Source organism: Corvus brachyrhynchos, unplaced genomic scaffold, assembly GCF_000691975.1.
Source record: "Corvus brachyrhynchos isolate BGI_N302 unplaced genomic scaffold, ASM69197v1 scaffold116, whole genome shotgun sequence".
In the NCBI taxonomy this organism is placed as follows: domain Eukaryota; kingdom Metazoa; phylum Chordata; class Aves; order Passeriformes; family Corvidae; genus Corvus; species Corvus brachyrhynchos.
Genome location: NW_008240221.1, coordinates 9,017,991 through 9,029,011, shown reverse-complemented (window position 1 = coordinate 9,029,011; position 11,021 = coordinate 9,017,991). Strand labels below are relative to the sequence as shown.

Below are 11,021 nucleotides of genomic sequence, written 5' to 3'. Positions count from 1 at the left end.
CCCCGCGCCCGGGCAGCGCCCGGCAGGCACGGGCTGGGCGGTGATGGCGGCGGCCTCTGCGCTCCGTGTTGGCGCCCGGGTTTCCGTGTGGGTTGCAGGAGGCTGTTCTCCTGCCGGCAGCGCACTCGGGGGACGGGGGATGTCCCCGAGGTCACCGCAGGGTTTAGGAGGAGGGTGTAAGCAAATTGGCCGTGAATTGGCGCCTGGAAGCATGAACTTCTTGATAGTTTGTTTTGGTGCAAAATATTCTAGACCTTTTCTGTTCTGGAAAGGAAATGCTTGTCTCTGGGTGAGAAATGATTTTTCTTCCTTTCTCTCTGAATTACCTAGCTTTAACCTTTGTCGATTTAAATTAGTGTTACAGCTCAGCTTTGTCACCAGAAAAATAAAAGTTGACAGGTGCACTGTTCACGTGCTCCAGACATCCTTCTGCTGCCTCCTTAGGTTGCAACCCCCAAGGACTTTAAACCTCTCACCCACCACCAGCAGAACCTAGTCGACAGGCATTTTTGAACATATAAAGTATTTGCAGATTCCCTGAAAACCTGAGCTTAAGGAGAATAGGGACATCCAGTTGCTTTGCCTGACTGAAGTGCCACTAGATATGTAGAGCAGAGGGAAGCAGTGTCGGAGGCATTATTTCATTCCCACAGAAATCATCTTTTGGGACTTTGATCTCACCACATCTAGCTACTCAAGCCATGAGACATGAAGTCATGGGAAGGTAGGCTTAGTAAGTCCTGCTGCTGCTCGGAGATGTGCTTGTTAAGTGCTTAAAAGATGCTCAGATCCCATTGTAAGAGAGGGAGAAACCAGAGAGGGACTTTATTGCATTAATTTTCAAACTGCTTTTTTAAAAGTGTCAAGTTTTAAGTTCTCTAGTGAGGCACTTGGTAGACATACATATTCGTATGTATGAATCCTTCATATATATGAATCCGGTGGTAAGCTCTAATGTTCCTTCAATGTTGTGGGAAAACCTGCATGCATGAAAGTAGTTAAAATTTGTGTGATACACACACAGCAAAAAAAAGAGACATACTTTAACTTTCTTTAACATGACTTTAAATGTTTAACTTTTAAGAATTACATATTTTATAGTTCAAAATATCAGAGTGGCTTTTAAGTGAGAAATGGATAAATGAAAAGAGGGTGTGCTGTCTGCACAGTATTGCTGATGCTTGCATTGTAATTTGAATGCACCTGACTGACAAGGGATGCGAGTTCAAGAGATAACTTTCAAGAGCTGTTCCACCCAAGTTCTTGTTATTTACCTTCCCTATTTGCGAGTCCTTTTTTGGAGCTGTGGTGTTGGGATTTGTTTGGGGGTTCTTGTGGTTTTTCGTTTGACATAAAGAAGATGTAAATGTTGGTAGGATGGGGAGACAAGGCACTCCCACTACTTAGCCATGGGAGCTTTACTTTGCATAACTGAAAGTGATTGTCTCTCATTCCTTAGTCTCACTGAAAAAAAAAAAGACTGAGATGTTGGAGGGTTCCATGGGAAAAGGGAGAAAGTGAAAGTGAGCTTAGAGGCTGCAAGGAATAGCATTGCCCATTAAAGCAATGTTTTGTGCACTCTGTTGCACTTGGTTGTCATAGCTGCCTGCTTGGCATTGATCACATCACTCTAAGTTATTACATTTAGGACTTCCAGAAAATAGCACATTTGGAGGTCTTGCTGGAGTGTAAGTCTTGCAAATTAAATCCTTCAGTCAGATGTTATTCTCTAAAGGAGAAAGAAGGATCACTTCAGTGAGCAGATCTGCAGTCAGTACTTCTTCACTCCTGTCCTGATTTAGTGATAGTGACTGACCACTGTGTCCCTTTGGGTGAAGAGAAGTGAGTTTGGTGCTCTTTGGATCACGCCTGAGGGACACAATTATTTGAAACACTAAGCAGTCACAAGTTCCATGAAAATCAGTCTGAGATTGAAGTACTTGAAGTTTTGAGTGATCAGATGCCACCACCTTTAACTGAATGCCAAGTGCAGATTTGGTTTTTGCTCTCTTTGTATCTTTGCTGCTAATGGCAGTGAAATAAAAGGGAAATGGTGCAGAATTCATTTATGAGGTTCTCTATTTTTATCATCACAATGGCCCAAGATTGTCTCAGCTTGTCTTCCAGTCCTTGCGTGGGGTTTAAAGAATTAACGGCAAAGAAAACTCCCAGTGCTCTTTCTAGAGAAAATGAATACCTTTGCCTTTGATTCATGCAAGCATAAATTGTGCTCTCACAGTCTTTTTTTAGAGGTGGGTAAGGGTGCTGAATTCAAAGCTTACTTAAGCAGCTTTCTTTAATTCATAGATTTTGGGGTTTTTTTAAGTTACAGTTTTGGGTAAATTGGAGACCTCTTTTGAGTGGATTCTGGTGCATGAAGTGCATGATTCATATATTTAAATTATCAGTGCCACCTCTGTCAATTACTTATATTTTCTTATCCTGGAGAGTGTAACATACATCCTTGAGACTGATTTTTACTGACCTGAACCAGAATTCTGATCCATTAAATCTCATGTGCTGAGCACCTAGATATTTCAAGCCTCTGTTCCTTAGTTCCTGAGTAGACCTATTGGACTCAAATTGTATGAAACATGAATGTTACTTTTCTATGAGTCCTGCTACATAGTTCTCACCAAGAAGCAGAGTGATGTGTACTGGTTTTAAAGTAAGACAAGTTTAAAATCATGAAAACATTATTTGGCAAAGTTTTTCGTGATATCATCCAGGTGAGATGATGGGTCTACAGTGTAATGGCTCTTCAGCCCTGAGGTTACTTCTTTGTGCTAACACCTTGTGTTCCATGTTTGCATGTCTGCACACTAGATCCCTCTGCTGTAGCAGAGATTTGCCATAAATTAACGTGTGGCCTTTTGCAGTGCAAAAGACAGGTTGCTTTTTAAAGAGTAAAAAAATACATCACAAAGGTAATTTATCACTGAATTGCTGTAGAAAAAGCTGCTCTTAGAGAAGCAGATGGTTGTGTTCTTTGCCTGCATTAGAGGTTGATACAGACATACTCTCAGGTCTTGCTGGGGTCAAGTGCACAGTTTAGTGGTAGTTCAGCTTAAAGGTGGTTTTTTTTCAGTAGTGCTTTAAGAAAATGTCAGAAAGCTACAATTCAGAAAACTAGGAACGAAATTATTTCTTTTTTAACGATGCTTAGTGAGAAATTGAAGCATAATAATGTTTACATGAGAGTTCTAAAACTGAATGATTTTTTTTCTTTCCTATTTAAAGGAAGAGTCAAGGCTGGATGTTCTGATAAATAATGCAGGCATATTCCAGTGTCCATACATGAAGACGGAGGATGGTTTTGAGATGCAGTTCGGTGTAAACCACTTGGGCCACTTCTTGCTCACCAACCTTCTTCTGGGCCTCCTCAAAAATTCTGCCCCGAGCAGGATTGTTGTAGTATCCTCAAAGCTTTACAAATATGGAGAGATCAACTTTGAAGACTTGAACAGTGAAATAAGCTACAATAAAAGCTTTTGTTACAGCCGAAGTAAACTGGCTAACATATTATTTGCCAGGGAGTTGGCCCGTCGGTTGGAAGGGACAGGAGTCACCGTGAACTCGCTTCATCCTGGGATTGTCAGAACAAATCTAGGCAGGCATGTGAATATTCCTTTGCTGGCCAAACCTCTGTTCAACTTGGTGTCATGGGCTTTCTTCAAAACGCCTCTGGAAGGAGCCCAGACATCTATTTATTTGGCCTCTTCTCCTGATGTTGAAGGTGTGTCAGGAAAGTATTTTGGAGACTGCAAAGAGGAAGAACTCCTGCCCAAAGCCATGGATGACTTGGTTGCAAGAAAATTGTGGGATATCAGTGAAGTGATGGTTGGCTTACTGAAGTAAGTGCCAGGGAGTGTTTGCAAAAAAGAAGGCAGATAGCTATGCAATGCATTTTGGCAACAGTGAAATTCTCACTTTAAATGCTGTGGGAATACAGGGTATTTTGCTCAGTAAGTATGAAATAAGGGAGTGATTTATGTTGGAACTCTGTTTTGAAATAAAAGACAATCTTCAATAGACACAGGCATTCAGAAAAAATCTGAACTAAAGTTTGTGGGTGTGAATATAATTTCTGGTTAAATCTGCTTAGAAACTCATATTTTACAAATAAGGCAGAACTGTGTTCAGCAATATATACGCATATTTGTCATTACATGTCTGGCTGGACAATGCAGGGTACTGATGGTGAAACACTTCTGTAAAAAATTATTTGAAAATAAGTCTTAGTCATCTCTTTTTGAGCCATCACAATGAAAAATGGAATAAAGAGTTTTCCTGATATCTTGCACTATAATTGTTGAGGCCTCTGAGTGCCTTTCAAAGGCTTGTCAGCCCCATGGTTCAGTGAACAGAACTGTTGAGCCGTGCGTGGTTTTGCTGTGAAGCACAAAGTCAGATATTTTTAGTGATGTTGCTGCTGTTCAGTGTGTAAGTATACTTGGTTGTGCAAGTTGTGTTTTTATTTCCATGTGTGTTGAACTTGCTGTTTCTTGAAGCCTTGGGTTTCATTAAAAGGGTAGTTGCAAAATGTGTAATGGCCTTGGCAGGGCTTTGCATGGCATGAACTGTGTAAGACCTCATGCAAATGAGACCGAAGTGAATAAGCTGCTCAGTGTGTTTGGCTCAACTGATGGCACTTTAACTCAGTAATGAGGTTCAATAAATGTCTCATACCGCTGACTGAATATTCTTTAATAAAATCTTTTAAAAAGAAGACATAGGATTCATTCATTTATTGTGGGAGATGTATCAGAAACCAGCAGCCTTGATGCAGTAGCCTGGTTTCAAAGCAGAAGATGAACCTGTGTGTTGGTTTAGGGAGCTTGGGGTTTGTAGAAATAAAACGGGCTCCAAAGAAATACGTGAGTTTTGCGTGAGTCTGTACTGATTTTTTTTTTTTAATTCATATAAATTACGATTTCATATTAACATTTATGCCTTTTTGTTTTGGTCTACATTATTAAGATATATAGTATAAAAATGGAAGAATGATTTAGAGTGATCTATGTTACTATTACTCGAAGGAGAATCAATAATAAATTATGTATTCAATAGTTCCTTAGTTATAAATACATCAGTTCTGCACTTCAGGTGGTGACCAGCTAAATTTTTAAAATACTTTCTGTGATTGTTTACTCAGACTCTCAGAATACTTTAGCTTTTGCACAGTGGAGTGGACTTGATCTTGCCTTCGCCTTCCCCAGCAAGAGTCTATACTGGGCAGGTGGCATGGGTAGGGCAGAAAGCAGCATTCCAGAAAATCAGAAGGCAAGGTACAAAGCAGAGCAGGTTTGTAAAACCACGTAACAGGTTGAACTTTGCACCGCTTACTGTAAGGTGAGGTGTAGAGGTGGATGTGTTGTCAAAGCACACTGTGAGTGTTGAACAAAGTTCTCTAAGTGATGCAGAGGGAGTTGTGTTACACACTTAAGGAAGTCCTGCTTTGGTCTTCAGTGATGCATTTCACATTTTCATTTTAAATACCTGTAAATGGCTGCAAGCAGCACCTTTAACAGGTAGCTGAAGAATGGAAGAGTTCATTAACTTCTCTGTAAAGAGTTACAAAGAAGCTGAGCCAAAATCAGGTTTGTGTTTCAATACTACCAGAGCAATTCTAAAGGAACACTACTGCATTGTTCCTCTGCTGAAATGTGTGTACACCTCTTGCAAGAAAAGCCTTGCATGCAAAGGTGGACAATGGAGAGGATGATTAGCCTGAAAATACTGCACTGAAAAACTGCACTGAAACTACCTGAAGAGCAGAGACAGATGTAATTTTTAGACTGAATGGCCTACATAGGATGTGCACTTGCCTTCAAAACAGCAGAGGTGGATTTGTACTGAAATAGGAGATGCAGAATAGGAAGTCCCAGTTGTGCATGGCAGGCCATAGTTCTACCATGTACTTGGTATTGTTCTTTTGAAATGTTGTGGAAATAAGAGCCATTGTCAGAAAGAGATTACATTCCTGTAATTATAACTAAATTACAGCCCTCATTCCAGAGTAGACTAATCCTTAATGGACCCTTAATGAAATATTAATGGATGAATACTACCTGAAAACAATTTGAAAGGATGGATTGTTAGGAACTTATGGAAAGGTAGGCTTTTTTCAACATCTGAAATAAGTACAATTTGTCACTTTTAAGGTTGAATGTCATTTAACTGCTGTGGACTAGAAAGCTTTGATTACTCCCTGGAGGCTGCTGTGAATGTTTATGTGATCCCTTTGTTATTCTAGTAGCATCCAGGAACTGGAGTCCTCAAAGGTCAACAGATCTACAAAATCTGAGTGTAAAACTAAAGAGCCCTTATTTCAACAAGCAGTAATGCTGACTCAGTCTGGGTTAGAACCAAGAATTTTGGCTAAGGCAGTATTCCTCTCCTCATCCTCATCCTACCCTACCCTTGTGTCAAGAGCATGCAGCCAAAACTGTTGCATTCCAGTTGCCTTCTTTCACCATCACCACCATTTGAGCACCCTTACCCTCAAATTAAACTTACTTCCTATGAAGAATTAAAGTTTTTAAAACAAGGGTGAAAGAGGAAGGCAATGACCAGGGATATCAGGCAAAGCCCATGGAAATGCAGCTTTCATTGGCAGGTACAGACACTGACCACATTGCTGGCAAGTACATTACAGATATGGAAGTAGAAATATCTAATCACACCTGCAGATATGTAGATACTGTTAAGGAAGACACAGCTAAGTTTAAGATCTTGTTGAAGTTTCTGATAAATGTTAAAAGGCAACTTTTTCCAAATGCAAAATGTACCTTCAGCTTTCTTAGGTAAATGGTTAAAATTTGAGTGTTGAATTTTGAGTCCATGAGCAGTGTTGGGCTGGCACTTCATACCTGTGCCCAGGGTATTTGAAAACAGGCTGGGATGTGTATAGGGCACAGTGACTCCTGAGAACATATTCCCTGCCCTTTTGCTTTGCCCAGGGAAAGTGCGTCTGGCCTGCCATAGCTGGGAGGTGGAGGGCCACAGCAGGGATTAACTTCTGACTGTTTGCACACTTTCCCCACTGAAGCTTTTGGCCAGTGTCAGCAGTGTTTCCAAGTGGCCCCATTTCTCAGTGGTCACATTTTGTATGGCAACAACATCGCACTCTAACTGCATTCTAAAATGCAGTTTTAGAATTGGCGTGTAGAGGAGGTGTGTGTGTCTGTGTGTGTGCAGACACATGTGCAGGTGCAGTTTAATCTCCCCGTTTAAAAGACAGGAGGAGCTGTCGGTGCTTCAGCAAGGAGCTGAGGTATATCAAGGAGAGTGGGTTGTTGGCATGTGAGTGTCACCTGCCACTCTGCTGCTCTGGTACGTGGTGAGGCATTGGGCTGGGGACAGAGCGGTCAGGCTTGAGCTCAGTGTTCAGCTCAACTGCTTAAAGCCACATCCAGGTATACAGTGTCTGCTTTTGGAAACAGACTTCAAGTATCTTAAGCGGACCACTTTCTAACTGCTTCAGTGTAATTTATTCACCTTTGGCTGTGTTGCTTTTGAAAGTACCCCTATAATAACCAACTTTCCTCATGGACAGACCAAGAATTTAAGAAAGAAAAGCTTCGCTTTTTTTTTTTTTTTTTATTTCTTTATTTTGATTGTGTTGCTGGCCCTAGCTCTGAGCCAGCTTTCCAACTTTCCTCATGGACAGACCCAAAAATTTAAGAAAGAAAAGCTTCGCTTTTTTTTTTTTTTTTATTTCTTTATTTTGATTGTGTTGCTGGCCCTAGCTCTGAGCCAGCTTTCCCTGCACACATGTAGGTATTACAGCTGAGGTTTCTGCAAGCAAACTAAATTGAAGTTGCATGTATTTATTTTATATGCCCCATCTGTTTAAGCTAAGGGAGACTTACATACTTTTAAAAAAGTACTCTGAATCTGTCACCAATTTACCTTCCTTACCTTGCTGCAAAGGCCAACATCTATCCCCAGGCAAAGGGACAACTCTGCTCTTTCAGTTACTGCAGTCAACACAGCAGTCAAGCTTATAAACCCAGTGGGGGTTCTCCAGTAAAAATTCTCCCATCATAATGAGATAAATGGTCAGTTTTTCCATGATGCAATAAAACCAGAAGTATTTACACTCTCCTTCAGCAGTTGCCTGGTTTGCCTAAGCTTCCTACTAAGTGAATGCTTCACGGGCTCCAAAGCCTGAGCCCTGTGAATGTGCGGTATGATTATGCTTTTGCTGAAAAATGTGGATCATTCCCACTTCAAACACACTTAATTTTTCACCTAAGGCTATAAACAAAATAAACAACTTGCAAGAGTCATACAAATAACTTTAAAATGGAAGGCCTGTTCCCTTTTTCGCATAACTTTTTCCAAACTAATCATTTAGAGAGTAATTGACTTGCAAAACGATCCAGGAGGCCTCCACAGTTGAATTACTATTTTTGATCTGTCCCAGAATGGTGCTGCTATTTCTCATAACAGAAAAGGACAAGCTCCCACTAGATTTTTTACTTACGGCTTTAGCTACCACTAGCAGCCTCACACCTGTCGTAACTGGATTCAGATCAGAGAAATTAATTAGAAAAGTTAATTAATTCCAAATGTCCTGTGTAACATGGAGAAAGGAATGCTTTCCTAATCGCCTTTTTGGGAGAAGCCTGGCACAATGACCACCAAACAAGGTTGAGAGCCCTTTCTTTCCACGTTTAAGAATGATCACGTCTTTTCACAGATAATGTGAAAGAAACTTAGTTAATCTGTATAAGGGAAGGCATCGATAGCTTATTTGCCATGAGAGACTCAGGAGGCCATCACATGCTTGAATCACTATATCAAGGTGCTGAGGTTTTCTCGCTGTCTGCTTCATGGCCAAAACAAGCAATCTGGAATCATGATCCCACTAAAAGCACTGGGAGTCAGAACCTAAATATTTTTGCTGATCTTGATCTCTCAGCTTTAGGTTTGGGCAGTAGGACCCTTACAGCCAGTTGGATGATGATTCTTTCAAGCCTGATGAAAGAGACTTTATGCTCTTCTGTGTATGTATGGTCTTTTTAAAGAAATACTTCACAAATTATGGAATTATGAGGGTGGGGTGGTTGTGGCAGTAGCAGTGCTGTATATATATTAAATATCCTGCAACGCTCTCCAGAAATGTATACTTTTTCCCCAAAGAAATGTCAGCCTGTCTCTGCAGTTGTTGGGATGTTTGCCAGTTTGCCACCTGGATTGCAGTTTGATGATGACTGATGTTACTTAAGTTTCTCTAAGTCCTGTTGCAACCTCTCCCAACCGTAAGTGTGTATCCTGGGTCCTCCTAAGTCACTGCATGACCATCCCCTCTCCAACTGCTGTCTGCCCTCGAGACAAGCAATACTAGGGTCCTTCTAGGTACTTCAAGAAAGGGGTCATGAACAGCATCTGCAAAACAACAAGTGACACTCCTGGAGGCTCGGAACCAAAATGCACTGCAACAAGGAGGCTTGGTATTATATTACATGTTCATTTACATGCAGAAATACCTTCTCCAGCATACATAGATAGGTATTTTAAGCTTCAGGCTGCTCTGAAGGCCTGTATATAAAACACTGTAGGTGTGTTCCATGAGTAAGTATAGTAAATTGAAAATTGATTCAGTACAACCCATTTGCTACTCTGAAGGGCTTAGATCCTACAGGTCCCGTTGAAGTTATTGATAGTTCTAGTTGACACCTCACCTGTCTTTGAAAATACTTGGGAGGAGACCAGAGCATAATTTTCCTTCAGTGTGCCCTCCTCAAAATCTTCATAGTCCTAGATGTGTCTCAGATAAATAACCACAGACGTGGGGAAAAAAAAAATAAGATTGCTCTATGGAGGTTTTTGTCCATAAAATCTTGCCATAAGTGGAAAACTCATTAATTTCTTATTTTGTATAGCAAGATGCATTATGAAATAATTGTATTAGTGTAGCTAAGACTGGGAGCTTGAGACAGTAGAACAGACAAAGAGATAAATGAGCTGTCATCTGTAGAGGAAAGAGAGGCAACTTGAAAACTCAAAAGGAATAACTGAAAAACTTCAATTATTGTTATGTTGTTTCTGCATTTGGGGTTTTTGGAGGAGTTCTGTTTGTTTCTTTGATTCTAGATACTTGCTATTCTTTTAAAAAGGGTTAAAACTGCATTAAATATGAAAAAAAACATGTTTCAACAAAACAGCACAGTTCTTCACTGTGGAAAAACCATAAAATGACAGGAAATGGCTTAATGTGGTAGGTGTTCATTTTTAAGGGTTCTGTTGACAGAAGTTGATGAATGAAAATATTGTATTTCATTTTTGCCTTTTGTTCAGTAAATAGCATGGAATTTTGATGCTGCCTAGAGGGACAGCTTTGTACTGTGGTGGTCTAAACTGGGATTTTTCATTAATGTAACTCAATCAGAGTAGGTGAGGTTTTTTTCTGGTTTTTTGTTAATTTTTTTAGGAAAAAAGCTGAAGTCAAAGAGAAGACCAAGAAAAAAGCACCACAAAGTTTATCTTTTACTCATCTGGAAGAGTTTATTTTAAACACGGAACATTGTTTGCTGCTGTGGAAATGAAAGTGAGAGAGTTGCAGCTTTCTTCTGATGCCATCTGGCAGATGATTTACTTGCGTATGGTATTCACTAATCCAAATAACCCCGTGTGTGGTAGCATTGTCTCTTTACTGATCATGCAGCTGAGTTGGCTGAACCCTACATGGCTCACACAAGGCTATCAACAGCACAGTACAATAGGTTGTTTAAAATTAGAACAGCATTAGGGAAAGGGATGTGCCAAATTCATTGTGCCATTACCTATATTAAGCATTTTCCTTGAGTTTGATGTTTCCTTTTCATTCTCTTCATGGTTTTATTCACTCCAGATCTGCTTGGGCTTTTGCCCATTTAATTCAACACTTACACGTAGCTCAGATGGGACCAGATCACTGAGCATCCAGCCCTAGGTTGGTATCTTTGCCCTGATGGTAACTGTATTTTCTCCTTTATGGTCCCTTCTCAACTTCATGAAACTTGTATTCCTGC

At 40.4% G+C, this 11,021-nt stretch overlaps 1 protein-coding gene across 1 annotated transcript; it reads left to right on the top strand.

The window, feature by feature from the left end:
* The first annotated feature begins 20 nt into the window (after positions 1 to 20).
* Positions 21 to 4,731, top strand: LOC103622860 (retinol dehydrogenase 14). The gene is given in 2 exon segments (XM_017745044.1): positions 21 to 3,218; positions 3,220 to 4,731. Coding segments are annotated over 2 exon segments (699 nt in total). The 5' UTR covers positions 21 to 3,158; the 3' UTR covers positions 3,859 to 4,731.
* Positions 4,732 to 11,021: the final 6,290 nt, after the last annotated feature.